This window comes from Carya illinoinensis, chromosome 1 (assembly GCF_018687715.1).
Source record: "Carya illinoinensis cultivar Pawnee chromosome 1, C.illinoinensisPawnee_v1, whole genome shotgun sequence".
Classification (NCBI taxonomy): Eukaryota; Viridiplantae; Streptophyta; class Magnoliopsida; order Fagales; family Juglandaceae; genus Carya; species Carya illinoinensis.
The window spans coordinates 35308658-35328174 of record NC_056752.1 but is presented as its reverse complement, the minus strand read 5'-3'; the positions used below and the strand labels follow the sequence as shown (position 1 = coordinate 35328174).

Below are 19517 nucleotides of genomic sequence, written 5' to 3'. Positions count from 1 at the left end.
CTCACCAGCTTCAAAACAAATATGAGTGACAAAACTCTTCCAAGCCCTCATAATACTCATAATAAATTTCCATCAGCCCACACCATACAACCCCCCTCACTTCATTAGAACACACACCCCCCCCCCCCCCCCCCCCCCCCCCCCCCCAAAAAAAAAAAAAAAAAAAAAACACAAAAAAGCACTTCCATATCTATGATCAATAACCTCCTTCCAAAACGAATCTCCCTCCAAGTGGTAACTCCATAACCATTTCCCCAATAGGGCTTTATTGAATGTCCTCAAGTTGCACACCCCCAAGCCTCCATAAGAGATTGGAGAACAGACTTTATTCTAGTAACAAGATGGAACTTAGCTTCCTCCCCCACTCCACCCCACAAGAAAGCCTAAATTAACTTCTCAATCCTATTAGCCAACCCTGCAGGCAAAGGGAATAAAGATAAAAAATAAATGGGAATGTTGGATAGAATACTCTTAATTAAGGTGAGTCTACCCCCTTTCGATAAATACATCTTTTTCCATCCAGCCAACCTTTTCTCAACAGCCCCATTCCACATGGCTCTAGCCTTAAATGTCAACCGCAACGGAAGACCCTATTATTTCACAGGCAAGGAAGCCACTTTACAACCCAAGAAACTTGCCAAGCTATTAATACTATGCACCAGAACCATTTTGGACTTGCCAAGGTTCACCTTGAGATCCGACACAGCTTCAAAGCATAACAAAAGTGCCCTTAAAGCTTGGATCTAGCCACAATCTAGCTAACAAAAAGAGGAGTATCATCTGTAAAAAGGAGATGGAAAATTATGATAGAACCATTACAATGCTCAAACGATTAGCAAGAACCTTTGAAATAATCTTGTAAAAGACTTATAGGATGAAAATCCTTAACTTCCATAGCCCCATGTTTCTTCGGGATGAGAGCGATGAAATGAGGCATTTCTCAAACTTCTTAAAAGAATAGAACTTAAGAAAAACACGCATCACATCATCTTTCACAACATCCCAACAAGCTTGGAAAAATCTCATTGAAAAACCATCACAGTGCTTTATCTTTCACCATTCCACCAATCAACTGATAAATCTCAACTTCTTCAAAAGGTCTTTCCAATCAACTCACACTCTGCAGATCAAGAGTTGGCCTCCAATTAACCAGTTCCATGAGAAGGTTCTCACAATAGTGCACAATATGGTCCTCGATCTCAAGGGGAATAGAGCACTCAATTATCTGAGTGAAGTATCTCAATCATATTATTTCGCCGATGTGAATTAGCCACTTTATGGAAAAACTTCAAGCATTTATCACTTTCTATTAACCAAAGATCCCTAGATTTTTGTCGCCATGAAGTCTCCTCCATCAACAACACCCTCTCTAGTTCAACCACAATCGAGCTTTTCCTCAACAACACCCTCAGAGGTATCTCCAATCACCTCCCTACCCTCCAAAACCTGCAACTACTCCATATGGGAATTCTTCTGACCGGCAACATTCCCAAAAACTTAGATCCCACTTCTTTAAATCATTCTTCAAAGCCTTAAGTTTACTAGCAAGAATGAAGCTAGGGGTGCCCGTGAATTGATAAGATGACCACCAAAGTCTAACCTTATCTACATAGCCATCAGAAGCTAACCACATATTTTCAAACTTAAAATACCAGCATCCCCCATGTATACCTCCACAATCCAGCAGAATGGGAAAGTGATCCGAACAAACTCGAGGCAAACACTTTTGAGACAGCTCTAGAAAGTGATACTCCCAAGAACTCGCCCTTAACAAAAGGGAGATCCATGAGATCCAAATTAAAGATGAACTCAGAAAACTCATCCATAGCCAAGGAAGTTCGAGGTTCCCCCGATCGCTCACTAGCAAAGCGAATAATATTGAAATTCCCACTTCTACACCATGGCATATCCCATAGATAATATAAACCCACTAGCTCCTCCCACAATAGTCTTCTATCACTATCCAAATTTGGCCCATAAGTGCCTACATAAGCCCACTCCCACCCATCCTCAGCATTTTAAAATAAACTAGCAACTGAGAAATTCCCAATACACTCATTGATAGACTCCACCACTCTTCTATCCCACATTAAAAGAACATCTGAAGCTCCCAAAGATGCGAAATAGGACCAACCCACAAAAGTACACCCCCATAGACTACGAATGATACTTCTATCGATAAAATTTAACTTTGTTTCTTGAAAACACATAATATCAATCTTCCAAGTTTGCAATAAAGATTTTATGTAAAGGCGCTTATTATGCTCATTAAGCCGCCGGCACATTCCAAGAGAGAATCTTAGGCTTCATAAGCAAAAAGAGGCCGCCTCCCTTTCAATCTATCCCTTCCAGCACTCCCCTCCTTCGCATCATAATTTATAGAACATTTGTGTCTTCTTAGTTCCCTATCTCTCTTAGAAGCTGGTTTTGAAACTTGACCAACTTCAAAAGCAATAGGGAGGGCCCTAAATTGTTCTTCAAAGCCTACACAAGAAATCCCAATGCAGGCTTGGATCTCCTCTACCTTCTTAAACACCCACTGCGATACATAACCAACTAGTTTAGGATTGGGTGGGAGTGTGCATAAGGGGGTCAATTCAGCATCCCCCCCCCCCCTCTCTCTCTCTCTCTCTCTCTCTTCTCTCTCAACACTCTCCATCACTGAGGAATAGTTGTAAATTTGAGTCATCCGACACCCCCATAGGAGGGATGGCCTAAGACACCCCTTAAAAAATAGAGAGCTCCTGCAAAACATCACCAATTTCCTTCCTCAATTGCTTAACCAATTCAACAGGGATCACATATGTAAAATCCATCGAGAGTGACACATCTGTCCTCCGGCCCTTTGCAAAAGAAAGATATGGACCTTGAGTGGAGACCATGGACAATCCAAAGTTGTCGTCCTTCCCAACCACCATCATCTGTGATACATATCGACCCTAAGAGCCCACTTCTTTCCTTTCCAACATGTTTTTTGGTGCTGGTACACCTTCCGTAGGGTCACTGGCCACTGGCGAAGAAGTCTGTGACTACCCAAACGTCAATCGTGGCACATCTACAAATAACATCAGTTCTGAGACACAGGAAATAGGAGAACATAGAGACCCTGTACCCCTATTCTTTGGAATCTTGGCCACTGGCAACATAATCTACGGGATAGCTTCGAAGCAAGAAACGAAAGCATTTGTCGACCTGTTCTGGGCTGGTCCTAGCTCAAGTAGACCACCCACCGTCTAGCTAGGCCTCACTGATGAAGATTGTCGGAGCCCCCGTAATGTTCTTGGCTCACCACACGGGCTTGATCTGCTTTTGTGGCCCAGGCTAGGTCCCAAGCTTACTCTTTCCTTTGTTTTTCCCCTTGGGCTAAAGCCCAAAGGAGCGGCCATTCCAAGTTACTTCTTGCCCAATCATATTCAGCTGCCCATCTACTGGATTCTGCTGCAACTAACAGATTAAACTGTCTGTCAGGTCCACATGCCACATGGCCCAAGCCCATGTCATTTTTTTCCTCAACGCACCGTATTAAGGAGTCCACTTTCTCTTGCAATGCCACCAGTTGCACTTTCACGTCCATAAGTGTACTAAGCACCCCATCCTCTACCAGATTGATAGCAAGCCTACCACCTCCTCCTTCCCATTGAGCACTTGTTGTACCAGCGATATGAGGAGCCTTTCCATTCTCATGACCGTTACTATCTTATAGTGGCTCCACTCATAGTTGCCACGTCGAATACTCCACCCCTGTTTTGCTCTGGGACTGCATCGGCTCCATGGTCTGGACCAAGGCCTCCCTATTCGAACGATTTTGTGGTTGATTCATAGCCACAACCTCACAAATACCCCTCCTTTGCCGCAACTCACGTTTCCTCCCTCAACGCCTCCACCATCCACCATCTCTTACCATCTAGCTCTCCCTCAGTGCCTCCCTTTGGTAATTTAGATGAGTTTTCCTCATGGTTTCTCAATTCTTTTCATCAAAATTCAAGTTTGGATATCTAGTGACCCTCAATTCTTTTCATAAATCATTGGAAGGTATTCATTTTCTTTGGTATGCTATCATGTCTTTCTAAAATATTATAGCAGTTGTGATCACAAGAAACATTTTGTAAACAAAATTTTATTGATCATAAAATAGATAAAGGCCCAAGTATACAGGACATATACAAGAGCATCACCTATGCATGCTAGTTTACCGATACAAGAAACTCATAAAAAGTCATGCCATTAAAATAAATAAATTGCAATCGACCAATGGAGTTAGTTATTGAAAAATTGATATCTAAGCTCATCCATTGACCACTTTCGATCTTCAAAGCTTCTTTCATAGCTCTCCCTCCAAATACACCACCATAGAAAAATTGGAACCATCTTCCATATTGTTGTAATTTAAGAGTTGCCTTGAGGCATCAATAAGCTAGAAGGTCAATTACCCTTTTTGGTATCACCCAAGCTAATCCCATCCGAACAAAGAACTCATTTCACAAGGTCATAGCAGGCTCACAATGAAGTAATAGATGATCGAGCAACTCTCTGCTCTTTTTGCACATACAACACCAATCCATTGACTATGATGCGTTGTTTCCATAGGATGTCTTGTGTGAGGATCTTCCCCCAAGGAAATTTTCTATACAAAAAAACAAAAAACAAAAAAAAGGAGCCTTCAAGGGTGCTTTAGTCTTCCAAATACTCTTCCATGGGAATGGATTTGTATTGTGTGTGGTTATGGCTTGATAGAAGGAGCAAACAATGAACTTCCCATTCTTAGAGGGGTGCCAAAAATATTGTCTTCAACTCCCCCCATCACATAAGTAGGGTACATCAAATCATAGAACTCCAAAAAAGCATCAACTCCCCAATCTTGTGCATATCTAAAGAATGTTATAGTTCCATTGGGCAGTACAATTGGATAAGATTAAGAGGTCTGCAATTGAGTCTTCTTTCATTCTTTCTATGCCATAGAACTTTGGATAAGCTTCCTTGAGTGCCTTAATTCCATACTATAAATCATGCCAAAATTTGATTTTGGACCCATTACCCACCTCAAAACGGATATTTCTTGAATGTGTCCCATCCTCTTCTTATGTGTTTCCATAGCCCCACCCCATTCATTGTGGTATCTCCATAGCTACTTGCCAAGCAAATCTTTGTAAAAAAATTGCAAGTTCTGAATACCCAATCCTCCTCCTAGAATAGGGGAGCACGCCATGGCCAATTTTACCAAGTGGAAATTAAACTCATCCTTCATCCCCCCAACAACAAATCCCATTGGAGTTTTCCCATGCGATGAACCACCTTGGTGGGAAGCGAAAATAGCGATAGGAAGTAGATTGGCAAGTTGGAAAAGGTACTTTTGATTAAAGTGACCCTACCACCTCTGGATAAATACATCATCTCCCAACTAGCCAATTTCCCTCCATTTTTTCTCATACATCATCCTAAAAGGATTTTGATTTGAACAGGGCACCCAAAGTGAGGTCCAAATATTTCATAAGCAGCTGAGATGAGATATCTTTCATTCCAAAATGGAAGCCATGCTCTCCATGTTAGAAACATCCCCCACCGTGACTCCTACTAATTTAGCCAAGTTCACATTCAACCCCGAAGCAGCTTCAAAGCATAGAAGGAAAGCCCTTAAAGCTCAAATTTGATGATGACTGGCCCCACAAAAGATTAGGGTATCATTAGCAAATAATAGATGAGACATGTTAAGCGAGCCGGTATTTGCCTCCCTCACTAAGAAATTTAGATAAGAGCCCGCCCTCCATGACACCTGAAATCATCTTGCTAAAAGCTTCCATTACAAAAACAAAAAGTAGCAAAGATAGAGAACCAACTTGTCTCAAGCCTCATGAGCTTTTAAAGAAGCCCTTTGGTATGCCATTCACCAAGATAGAAGAACAAACAATTGAGATACACTGTTTGATCTAAGTATACCATTTCGTACCAAAGCCACATCTCTCGAGCATGTAAAGCAAGAATCTCCAATTGACTCAGTCATTGGCCTTCTCCATATAGAACTTGCACAAAAGCCCCAACACTGCCGACTTGAATTTACGATCCAAGCATTCGTTGGCGATAAGCACCGAGTCAAGGATTTGCCTACCTCAAACAAAGGCATTTTGGGGCTTTGATATTAACTTCTCACCCACCATGCTCAATCTATTCACCAAAAGTTTGTTGTTTGAGGATCACAACAAACATATAAAGTATGAATTTCCAAAAGTTAGTTTCCTACACTGAAGGCTCAGATGGGAAATGAGAGCTCATGTGGACTTATTAAGTCTTAATTTGGAGGTCCCATAAACCAATGGAACTACGGTCTGAATATCTTCGTTTGCATGAAGAATACCAAGTAGTTTCGGGTTTATCCTCCATTATTATTCAATATTTACTCAATGAATTATCATCAATTACTTGATAATGCACAATTCCATGTATAATTGTTACCCTCTTGTTTATAACAATATGCATCTATAGATCTGAAAATTGTGAATGCATTAGTTACTTTCCCCAGTCTCTTTAGTGGCGGATGTTTTGGACTGGAGACTGGGGAAAGTAACTAGTGAATCCCCTCAGTGGAATGTGCATTTTACTAGAGCTGCGCATGATTGGGAAATTGGTGCAATTTCAGATTGCTTAGATTGTTGTATGCTGCAAGAATTGGTAGGGCTGAGATAGACAAGATGACATGGACTCATTTTAAAGTTCACTATTCAATCTATGTACAGGGTGTTTTCATGTCAGAATGTTGTACATTCTTTTCCTTGGAAGTATATAGAGAGCAAGGTAGCATCCAAGGTCAATTTTTTGGTTGGACTGCATCCCTAAGGAAAAATTTGGCATCAGATAATCTGATGAAGTGTGGACCAATTGTTATGGGTTGGTGTTACATGTGAAAAAAACTTGGCGAAGCAGGGGATCATCTGTTACTTCATTGTGAGATGGAAAGGGTTATGGTATGAGGTTTTTATTAGGATTAAAATGGCATGGATTATGCTCTAAGAGGGTGGTAGATCTTTTTGACTTGTTGGAGAGGCATTCGGGGTAATTCTCAAATAGCTGCTATATGGAAAATAATCCCTTTAGTGTTATGTGGTGTACTTGGCTTGAGAGAAATGGACAGAGTTTTGAAGATCGGGAATGCTCATTGGATGAACTTAGCTGTTTCTTTTTCGACACCTCATTTCTTTGGGCTCCGGTCATTGTATTCAGCGGAACTAGCGTTCACAATTTTCTTGTATCTTTTTCTAGTTTCTACCTTGTAATCAGGTTTGCACTTTAATATCCTTTCTGTGTACTTGGGTTATGCCTATTTGTTTGGCCTCTCATCCAATAACATTAATGGTCATCCCAGCTGTGATATGAACATCATTGTCTATATCATGTGTACTTGGGTTGCACCTTCTGCTCACTTTTTTTTAAGAAAGATTTCTTACTTGTCGAAAAAGGATATGGAAAATTCCAGGTCATAGGCAAGTCACATTGACAAAAGTACCCTGGGCAGATAAGAAGGCATGAACAGATGCTCTAAACCCCCATTATGTTTCACACTAAGCTGCATTATATTCACATGTTCCCTGATGTCACGCCTAAAGGGTTACAAAAACAAACTAATGCAAATTAATTAAAAAAGAATGAGCAACGGGCATTATCACAAATTATGAACCTCGGTAACAATAAGGAAAAGCATATACCTTGGTTGAAACCAAGGGAGCTCTTTCACCAGGTATCTTCACATCAGGTAGGTAACTAAAGTCAGAAGCAATCAAAGACATCTTTGGTAGCACTCCATGTAGAACCTCAAGTAGTTTCTGCAATTATGGATGGGGGTACTTTTGTCAGGAGTTGGAAATATTGAAGAAACGAAAACTACCAAAGATTTCTCTCACCAAGCAACCAGTTGGTAGCCAACATCTTCGAGGTGCAGGAAAAACCTTAGACCAAATGCTTCTTGTCTTTGATATTATGCTGCTTTGACTGCTATGATTTTTGTCCAAGTCAATAATATCAACGCAACCCTTAATTAGGGAGTCTTGTAATGGCTTATATAACTCAGAGAGTGTTTCCCTATTAAAGGAAGAAACCTGGATCAGGGTGGGATTTAATTCAGGCTGTCCCACAGCTGATTAAACATGAAGATGTGCAGAACTTTTAGGCATAAGGCATCTAACTTATTGAAAATGTTCATGACAGTAGACAATAGTATGTGCATTTGTATGCATGTAACGTGTTAAGGATCTACATTAATACTGGACAACAATTTCATGATGAGTCCTCAATTGAGAAATTATAGTGGACCTTTCTGTGTATTGAATTTTAATTTGAAAGATAATGACCGATTCGTTACAACGCCCTTATGCGAAACACAGTAATACAAAGTTGCAACAAAGCATTTTAGAGATACCGACTGGCGTCTGCATACTTTGTACCTATCATGTTGCTTTTCAACCCATACTTCCATCCAAGGAGAAACTTGATTTTCTGAATAGATAAGATCATGTGGAAGATTATCAAGCACCTACAAGGAAAAAATTAGTAAATTTAGCTCGGGAATGGGTTTGATCAACAATGTCTACCCATATAAATGCAAAACACACCCTGCAAACCCTCTCTTCCCCCTGGTGTCTTTGCATGTCCATGCATGCACTCACAAATACACACACACACACACGCACAAAGATCAAAAAGGCAAACAACATTTTTTTTTATTAGTAAAGAAGGCAAACAACTTCACTTATAAAAAAAATAAAAATAAATAAATAAATAAAAGGCAAACAACTTCATCAATGGATTGATAAAGTCACTCTAAGGAAATTAGGTGTCTAGTTTAGATCTCCCTCAAAATGGTATTTTGGATAAGAAATTGAAATTTTATTTTATTTTTAATCAGTAGTAATTTAAATTTTATTAACAACAGGTATTTCTGAAGTACACGGGGCGTTTGTAAGAGAAAGCACCAACTAAAAAATATATATAAGGAAATTATGGAAGCTCAGTTCATTAAAATCTATAGCAATTGCCCAAAGGAACAAAGTATCGAAGAAGAATCTTCATCCCTTATTTATTACTTCAACTCATTAACATGATTTCTAGCTCCAAAAAGCTTCAACCAATTAAACATCTGGCTGTGTAAGAGAATAGATGTGAATATCAATGCTGTTAAATGCTCATGACGCACTTGACCATGAAGGCTTCATAGTTCTTAGGCACAAACAGAAAAGTGCAAAGCTTGATCGAAATTATTATTATTATTTGTTTTAAAAAAAAAAACACACATTTTTAACTAAAATGTTTACTTAATTCAAATTGTGATTTACTTTGCATAATAGCTCCGTAATAGTTCATGTGATTAGAAGGTCATGCAACTTGTAGGTCAAGTTACTTAAATTTCTTAAAATTTCTAATAAATCTGAACAAAATTTTTTTAGTGAGTAAAAATTTATTAACATCAATAAGTGTAACCAAGTACACTTGGTGTAATAAAAGAGAGAACACCTAGCCCATAATAGAGTACCCCTAATGACCAGAAAGTCATCCAACATACACCAAGCTCGATTGGGACAAAATGCTCCTCCCCGTGGCAAAGCAACCGTAACTACCCCAACCCCTTGTTTCCACAACACTAAGACACCACCCAAAACTCCCTTAGACCTGGGAGGATCATAACCCCAAGCTCAAGGCCTATACCACTTGAGCCAACCCCTAGGGATTTATAAGTGATCAGATATATATATATATTTTTGTAAGTTATAAGTGATCGGATATTTCACATGCATCAATATGTCAACTTGAAATACGTGATAAAACAAACATATGAAATATGTCATAACATGAAGTACATTCACAAACATTAGATACATACAAAATTTACCCTTTAACTCTAGTGGCAACATTCTATCACTCAGATGAAACTAAAACAAATCAAAGACAGCATACCTCAAGCATTATTACCCAGCATGGTTGTTGCTCTACAGCCCCTGTTAATAAAAGAAAATTAACTTTAATATCTAACTTTATTAGACACGTAAGAACCGCACATGAAATTATACACGTATGACATGCTATAGCGGTAATTGCAAGATTGCAGCTGTTAACAGCTCAGAGAGGTGATTGTGCTTGATTGATGTTTGTGTTACTTGTTTGTTTAGGCTAGTGTGCTTTTGGCTAGGTGATTCATGTCTCTGTTGCTAAAAGGTTAGAAAGCCATATGGCCAACCTTTTAATGTGTATGCATGTTGTATAGAAATCTATGAGTGTCTTTGAGGAGTGAGGAGTGATGATCAAGCTTAATAGATATAGGAGATCTAACGCAGACATTAAAATGTGAAAGAAAAGTGATGGAAATTGCACCATATATTTTGATAAGGATACAATAATTGTTCACTTTTGTGAACCAGGCATACAAATTATGCCGACTCCGAAGCATTGGAAGTAAGGTAGAAAACATTAAAAGAACTTACCCCATCCAGTCCGATCAGCAGCATCACGGCATTCTACTCTGAATTTTGACAAGTGACTACGGACTCCTCCAACAGTTTCTCTTTGTATCTCAGCCAGTGAAGGACTGATTTCCACTGAGCTGCGGTTACATATGTGATTATGGTCACCACCCATTATAGATCTTAGAACCAGAATAGAACACTAACATAAATCAAAATTTATAGCAGCAGGTTTACAACTGGTTTAGTTTAGGTGGATTAAAAAAAATCACTGATAACAAGGACTGAGAAAAAATTACTGAACTAGCTCCAGAGCGCATATTTAAATAACCAAATAGTAGAAAATATCAAAATTGTAATCATATAACCAAATGTCTTTTTATGAGTAGAGTCTGGAACATTTGAGGTTCGATCATCTTATGATGCTTTGAAAGGGGGTTTGTTGGTGTGAATTTCCTAGGAAGAGTAGGGCAATAAGATGCCTCCGAAGGTTGCTCTTTCTAAATGGAGAACAGCATTGGAAAAGATTTTAATGGTTGACATTCTTTGTACAAGGATTTTATTGATCATGATCAGCTTTGTATGTTTTACTCAATTGTTCCGTGCCATAAGAGACTTATGGTTTGTTTGGACACTTAGGAAATTCTCATATGAATTTCCTGTTCATCTCTGCACTCCATTCCATCCACCTTCAACATCTCAATGTTGTTATTTCTCCTGTGTGAGTTTGCTATTCTGTGGAAAAAGCCCGTGCACCGATCCCCTTCCCTCAACCATAAAGCTCTTGATTTTTGACGCCACGACACCTCCTCTAATAGGATCAACCTTTCAATTTCTGCACCCAGCTCAACCTTTCTGTCTTTTTCTGCCTGTGTGAGGTGTTGTACCTCTTGAAGTCTCTCAAGCGCCTGAAGTTCCGCCAGCTTTGCTTTTTTGGTTTCCCCTACATTGCCAAACGATTCCAAGTTCCAAGTTTGGAGATCCTTTTTAAGAGCTTTCAATTTTGCCGCAAAAATGAAACTCGGGGTTCCTTGAAGCTGATAGGAGGACCACCATTGTTTAACCCTATCCACGAAACCTTCTGATTTTAGCCACATATTCTCAAATTTAAACGGCCGACGACCCTTCCGAATACCTCCACAGTCTATCATAATTGGCCAATGGTCCGAGCCAATACGGGCTAGCCTCTTCTGCCAAACCTCCGGAAAGTGACTTTCCCATTCCGGTGAAATGAGAAAACGATCCAGTCGGGACCAGGACTGATTATTCGACCAGGTAGCGATACCCCCAGCTATAGGCAGATCTACCAAATTCAAGTCAAAAATGCACTCTGAGAAAGCCTCCATTGCTGGTCTTAATCTTCTGCTTCCCGATGCTTCACTTGGGAATCTCACGACATTGAAATCCCCGCCTATGCACCAGGGGAGATCCCACACACTGTGAATCCCAGCAAGTTCATCCCATAGCAAGTTTCTTTCAGAATCTGAATTGACACCGTAAACACCTGCAAAAGCCCAACGATAGTTATCGGCTATACTCTGAAACGAGCATGCCACCGTATAATTAACAATAAATTCCTCCACCCTTTCTACCACACGTCTGTCCCACAAAACCACAATTCCCCCTGAAGCTCCATTAGAGGCCAAATAAGCCCAATCTACATGTACACCACTCCATAAACTTCGCACTATTTCTCTATCCATACCTTTCAATTTAGTTTCTTGCAAACACACAATATCCGCTTTCCATTCCCTAATCATATTTCTAATCCGCAGGCGCTTATCCCCCTCATTAAGCCCACGAACGTTCCATGACACAATTTTTGGTTTCATGGAGAAACATTCTGCCCCTTCCCTTTTAACCTACCCCTACTAGCGCTACCCTCCATGTTCATCGACCAAGTCAATCTTTGCAGTTCCCTATGCTTTTTGGATTTTCCTTTATCCTTTTGTTTGTGCCCTGCTTCGATGGCTGTAAACAACGCCATAAACTGCTCCTCATACCCATCACACTCAAGCCCCACTATTTTTTGAATTTCTTTCACTTTATGATAAACCCAATCTGTTACAATCGGTTGGGAAGGGAGACAGAAATTTAAAGGGGTAGGTTCCTCCAATCTACTTAGCAGAATTTCGTGACTGACTCCATCCAGATCAATATCATCCAAACCCACTTGTTTTTCTTCATTAGGAAGCACACAATCACCCTCCACCGAGTAACTACTAACATCGGGCCCCTCTCCTTCCGCTTCCTCAAACTCCGAATCACTGCCTGATTGGATTATGAGCTCCATACCATCTTCCCCATTGATTCTAGAGGAGATCGGCGTTTTCTGGCCATTACATAGAGAGAAGAAATTTCCTTCACTCATCGGCGTTGAATGGGGTTGGACCGGGGTTGGGCCGGGTACATCTTTAGTCGCCGTGACCTTGCCGGAGTGTCCCCCTGTTCCCGTCGGCAGCTTCTGTGGACTCGCCGGCGTCATCTAAGTGTTGTGGGTTATTATGAGAACTTGCTAAAGGAACAGGAGGGATGGCGGCCTCCTCTGAATGGGCTGGATTTTAATACCATTGGTTTGAGTGACGCATCACATTTAGAAAGGGATTTTGAAGAGAGAGATCTATGAAGTTTTGAGGAAAATGGCTAAGGACAAGGCACCAGGACCGGATGGATTCTCTATGGGTTTCTTCCAAGACTGTTGGAGTGTTATTAAGGAAGATCTAATGAAAGTCTTCCAGGAGTTCTTTAGGGTGGGAAGATTTGAAAAAAGCCTTAACGCCACTTTCTTAGCTTTGATACCTAAGAAGGTGGGAGCGACGGAGATTAAGGATTTTAGGCCTATCAGTCTAGTGAGTGGGGTGTATAAGATAATATCCAAGGTACTTGCGAATAGACTAAGTGAGGTGATGGGTAAGATTGTTACTCAACCCCAAAATGCTTTTGTTAAAGGAAGACAGATCTTAGATGCAGTGTTAATTGCCAATGAATGCCTCGACAGTCGACTAAACGCCAGGAAAACAGGAATCATGTGTAAACTTGACATGGAAAAGGCGTATGATCATGTTAACTGGGATTTCCTTTTACACTTATTAAGGAGGTGTGGTTTTGGGGAGAGGTGGAGGGCCTGGATTCGTTGGTGTATTTCTTCGGCAAAATTTTCGGTACTATTGAACGGAACCTCAGTGGGTTTTTTCCAGAGTTCACGTGGTTTGAGACAAGGGGATCCATTGTCTCCTTTGCTGTTTGTCATGGTCATGGAGGCGCTAAGCAGGATGATATCGGCACTAGTTGTGAATGGTGTTATTGCAGGTTTCCAGATTGGTACCCCAAGCAGGGGCATCATTGATATTTCCCACTTATTATTTGCAGATGATACATTGATCATGTGTGAAGCTGAGCATAGGCAGGTTCAAGCGCTAAAGGCTATATTGTTCTATTTTGAGGTTGTCTCTGGGCTGAAGGTGAATCTGGATAAATCAGAATTGGTGCCAATTGGGTCGGTTCCAAACACCCGCCTATTGGCACGAACGCTGGGTTGTAAGGTTGCTTCTCTTCCTATGACCTATCTGGGACTGCCTTTGGGGAGTGCTTCAAGGGCTACGTCTATATGGGATATGGTGTTTGAGAAAATTGAGCGGCGACTGGCAGGGTGGAAAAGAATGTACTTGTCTAAAGGCGGTAGGATCACCTTGATAAAAAGCACACTTTCTAATCTACCCACATATTTCTTATCCCTTTTTCCAATTCCAGCAAGTGTAGCAGTCCGTATTGAGAAGCTTCAACGAGATTTCCTGTGGGGAGGATTGGGAGATGAGTTCAAGTTTCACTTGGTCAAGTGGAAACAGGTATGTAAGTCTATCCAGGGGGGAGGTTTGGGTGTTAGAAACCTAAGGGTGTTTAATCGGGCACTATTAGGCAAATGGTTATGGAGATACCCCAGAGAACCAGATGCGCTATGGAAAATGGTTATAGAAAAAAAGTATGGCGGCTTATGGGGAGAGTGGAGCACGAGAGAAGTAAGGGGGGCTTATGGAGTTGGTTTGTGGAAAAACATTAGAAGAGGATGGGAGGTTTTTAACCGTTTTGTTAAGTTTCAGGTGGGTACAGGATCCAGGATTAAATTTTGGAGCGATGTGTGGTGTGATTGTCGGGCCTTAAAAGATGTGTACCCATCTCTTTTCCAACTGGCGAGTGCAAAGAATATTTCAGTGGCGGATGTTATGGAGATGATGGAGGGACGGATTGTTTGGAATATTCACTTCGGTAGGGCGCTACAGGATTGGGAGATGAGTAGCATTGCAGATTTTTACAGCTATATATACTCTATAAATCTAGACAGCCAGCAAGAGGATGTCATGTGGTGGAAGCCAACAAGAAAAGGTATTTTCTCGGTTAAATCTTTCTATAAGGTTCTCACCCCAGAGTCTACTTCTCTTTTCCCGTGGAGGAAGATATGGCGTCACAACGCACCTCCAAAAGCCTCTTTCTTCGTCTGGACAGCAGTGTTGGGTAAGATTCTTACTACGGATAATCTAAGGAAAAGAAGGATTATCATTGCAGACTGGTGTTGTATGTGCAAAAGTGGAGGAGAGTCAGTCGATCACCTTTTGTTACATTGTGGGGTAGCAAGGACTTTATGGAACGAGGTGTTTGCTCGCTCGGCAATGGTATGGGTGATGCCAAGAACGGTTGAGGCAGCATTGGCTAGCTGGCCAAGCATAAGAGGAAGGCGGCCGATTAAAGCTATGTGGAGAATGATTCCGATTTGCATTGTGTGGAGTTTGTGGCGGGAGTGCAATGAAAGGACTTTTGAAGACCAGGAAAGATCTATAGAGGAGCTTAAACTTTTATTTTTTAGAACTCTTTGTAGTTGGGCCATAGCTATTGATTTTAATGGTATGGCCCTTCGGGACTTTATAGCCTCTAATGCACCCACTTAGGCGGGGCATTAGAGTTGTAACACAGGCGTTTTGCCATTCTTTTGATTAATAAAATTTTTATTTATCAAAAAAAAGATATTCTCATATATTCTCAAAACTTCTTATAATTTCCTTCCCAAACATCATTCAAATATAAAACACTTTTTAATTTCAAATATTCAACTTTTTCATCTAATCATTATCTAAACACAAAACCCAATAAAACTTTCCTAAACTTCCAAACAAAACACAAAAAATAATACAACTTTTTCAAATGTCAAAACAAAAATTATATTAAAAAATTATATTCAAACAATCTTTTGATTTTATAATATTTTTACTCAACTTTTTCTCTCCCTTCCCAAAATCCAATAAAACATCTTTAACTCAAATCATTTCAATAGTATTCATAAACCATTTTACTACTATCCACAAAATTCAAAGATTTTCTAAGTGTTCAAACGAGCCGTTAGTTGTCTAGTATTCCCTATTTGGTGTCTTATGGGAATTCCAAATAGCATAAACCAGCTGCTTGAACGTTGGCAAGGGAATTTTGGTCACCAAGAATTTTGAGCTTTCGAGTGTGTAAAATTTGAGGAGAGAGGAATGTCAAGGATGTCTGAACATTGTGGCGTGTTATTAAGGACAGGCTTGAGGAGTAAGATAAGATGAAAATTTTATAAATAGTAATAAGATAGTTTGTGAATAATAGTAAAATAATTTGTTAATAGTAGTGAGATAGTTTGAATTAATGTTTTATAGGATTTTAGGAAAGGAGAGAAAAAGTTGAATAAAAAATATTATAAAGTTAAAATATTATTAGAATATATTTTTTGATATTATTTTTATTTGGGGATTTAAAAAAGTTGAATTTTTTATTTTATTTTTTGTTTGGAAGTTTGGAAAAGTTGTAATGATTAGTTTGAAAGTATTTGTATTTGAGTGACGTTTAGGAAGGAGATGGAATTTCTTAAAAACTATTGCTGATAGATTTCTTTATGCAGTGTCCTTCCATGACTTTTTTTAGATTTCTTAAAAACTATAGCTGATAGATTGTAATTCTTTGGGAGGAGTTTTAATTCACCCACAGTGTATTTGATTTTTCTCCTTTATCTATTCCGCACATGATTCTCCTTAGTGGTGTGTCAATATGCTAGGAAGGCTAATGTTCGGGAGGAGGACCTCTTCACATTAGGCCTGGGCTCCGACTCCGACGGAGTCGGAATTGCCATTTCCGACCTCCGACTCCGACTGGAGTCGGAACCGGAAGTTCACTCCGACTCCGACTCCGACGAGGAGTCAGAGTTCGACTCCGATCGGAGTTCGGAGTTAGGAACTCCGATCGGAATTCCGATGGCTTCCGATCGGAAATGGGACATCCGTGGAAGAAGTACCGGTCGTATCCTTCGATTCCGTCGACCTCTCCTTCTTGAATCTTGACAACCGCTACCTTCACTTCCTCCTCCTCACGACGTCGTTTTCTCTCGCCAGACTCCGGGGTTGTATCCGAGTTCCCGACCTCGAGTGGGAAGTTGAGGATCGCTTCTATAGCTGTGTCGAAGGTCCCGAGCCATACACGAGAGCCGCGCCGGTTAGGGTCTCGGATCTCCGCTGCGTACTTTCCCCAAGGCCTTCGTCGGACCCCTCTGTAGTGCTTTTTGGCTTCGAGACTCGCATTTTGCTCTACGGAGGAGAGCGATGATGCATCCGGCTGCCGGCTGGTGTTTGGGATTGCCGATTTGGATCCAAAAACGGCGTCGTTTAAGGTTTTCCTAAAAAAAATAGTTGCAAAATGTGTAATGGTGCATGAGGGGATTCGAACACAGGATCCGGAGAAACAAAACCGAGCCTCAACCATTGAGCTACCTGACTATGTAATATTCATAATACAATATATAATATATAAGGTATAAATAGTCGGAGTTCGGAGTCGGAGTTCGGAGTCAACAAGGCCTCCGGACTCCGACTCCGACTATGAGAGTCGGAGTAACTCCGACTCCGACTCCGAATTCCGAGAACTCCGACTCCGTTGGAGTCGAATTCGGAGCGGAATTCGGAGCGGAGTCGGAAATCTCGGAAATTTGCACAGCCCTACTTCACATCATTCTTTGAACAGATATTACTAGTAGGGTGGGTCGCAACGTTGTGGATAGATGGTGCAGAACTTTATTTAATGAAACTAGGCGAAGCCCATGTACACAGGAAGTATACAAAACAAGCACCTAATTACACCCTTAAGAACAACAGTCAAAAACCACTGCAGCAAAGAAGACAAACAATTTCCAGATACTCAACAGTTCTCTCCTTGTTGTTATAGCACCTCTCATTCCTTTCCTTCCAAAAACAACACATTAAACACAAATGAATCATCCTCCACGCCGCTGCTAACTGAGAGTACTGTGCTGCCTATTCCAACATGCTAGTAGATCCACCACTCTCATTGGCATAACCCAACTCAACCCAGCTCTACACCAACCCATAACTCCCTAGCCACCTCACAATGTAAGAGTAAATGATCAATCGATTCACCATTATTCTTACACATGAAGCACCACTCCATAACAATCATGCCATGTTTCCTCAAAGTGTCAACCGTCAAAATCTTCCCGAGTGCGGCTGTCCAAATAAAAAAAAGGCAACTTTAGACGGCACAAAAGCCCTCCAAATACTCTTCCATGGAAAAGAGAATTGCTGCTGAACAGACAACACTTTATAATAAGATTTAACTGAAAACTATTTGCTCCCCATGTGTTTCCACAACATTCGATCCCTCTCATTTCCTCTATATTCATAGAATACAAGAAATTGAAAAAATCTTCAATCTCATCAAGTTCCCAATCTTGTACATTTCTAGTAAAAATAACATTCCAATGCACAGTCCTATTAGCATGACTCAACACCTCTGAAACAACAGCCTACCGATTTCCAACCAAGCTGAAAACAACTGGGAAAGCAGAATGAAGAGCTCTCTCACCACACCATTCATCGAGCCAAAAACGAATTCTTGCACCCTCTCCAACCTCAAACTTAATATGTTTTACAAAAGTGTCCCACCACTTTCTAATATATTTCCATAAGCACACACCATAAGATCCCCTATGCTCTTTAGAGCACCATCCCCCCCAATCACATCCAGACTTTCGATCTCTCTCCACAAAGAATCCCCTTCCATTTGATACCTCCACAACCACTTTCCTAACAATGCCTTACTAAAATTACTCAAATTTCGCACCCCCAAACCTCCATTCACAGATGGACAGCACACCCAATGTCAACTCACAAGATGAAATTTATTCTCCTCTCCTATGCCACCCCACAAAAATGCTCTAAACAACTTCTCGGTTTGCCACACCAACCAGTAATGGAAATAAAGAAAGATAATAAATGGGAAGATTGGAAATGGTTCTTTTAATAAGGGTTAATATTCCTCCTTTTGATAGGTATAGTCGCTTCTAACCTAACAATCTTTTCTCAACCTTTCTAGAACACCATCCCATATATTCTTGCTTTGAACGACGCCCCCAATGGAAGCCCAAGATATTTCATAGGAAGAGAAGCAACTTTGCAGCGCAACAAATCCGCTAAATGGTTAATATTCCTCACATCTCCCACTGGTACCAATTCCGACTTTCCCAAATTCACTTTGAGGCTCAAGACAGCTTCAAAGCATAGTAATACAGCCCTTCAAGCTTGAGTCTATCCACTGTCAGTATCACAAAAAATGAGACTGTCATCCGCAAATAATAAATGGGAAATTGAAATAGAACTATTATTATTTCCCACCGAGAAACCAGAGAGAACCCCCCCCCCCCCAAACAGTAGCCTCCACCATATGACTCAATGCCTTAATTACAAAAAGGAAGGGGGATAACAGATCCCCTTGTCTCAAGCAGTCGAAACAAAATGTCTAACCCATCGACACCACCTATCCCCAAAGCCACATCTTCTTAGCATATAAAAAAGAAAATCTCAGCACGCATCGTTGTATGCCTTTTCCATGTCAAGCTTGCAAAGAACCCCTGGAATACCCATCCTCAACCAGCTGTCCAAACACTCATTTGCAGTCAGAACTGAGTCCAAAATTTGAAGTCCCTTAACGAAAGCATTTTGAGGTTTGGAGATGATTTTATCCATCACTGTACTCATGCAATTAGCTAAC

General features: G+C 40.6%; 1 protein-coding gene across 5 annotated transcripts in view; it reads right to left on the bottom strand.

The window, feature by feature from the left end:
- The window catches only part of LOC122316170 (protein arginine methyltransferase NDUFAF7 homolog, mitochondrial), a 46288-nt gene that overhangs the window by 2783 nt on the left and 23988 nt on the right, over nt 1-19517 (bottom strand). For 4 of the 5 annotated variants that reach the window (XM_043132708.1, XM_043132721.1, XM_043132716.1 and 1 more), the window contains 5 exons: nt 10461-10579; nt 9937-9977; nt 8423-8518; nt 7890-8084; nt 7695-7811 (listed from right to left, as the gene is read on the bottom strand). In XM_043132708.1, coding sequence (XP_042988642.1) covers nt 7695-7811; nt 7890-8084; nt 8423-8518; nt 9937-9977; nt 10461-10579 — 568 coding nt within the window. The remainder of the gene's footprint in view (nt 1-7694; nt 7812-7889; nt 8085-8422; nt 8519-9936; nt 9978-10460; nt 10580-19517) is intronic. The other variant, XM_043132706.1, reaches the window with a different exon arrangement.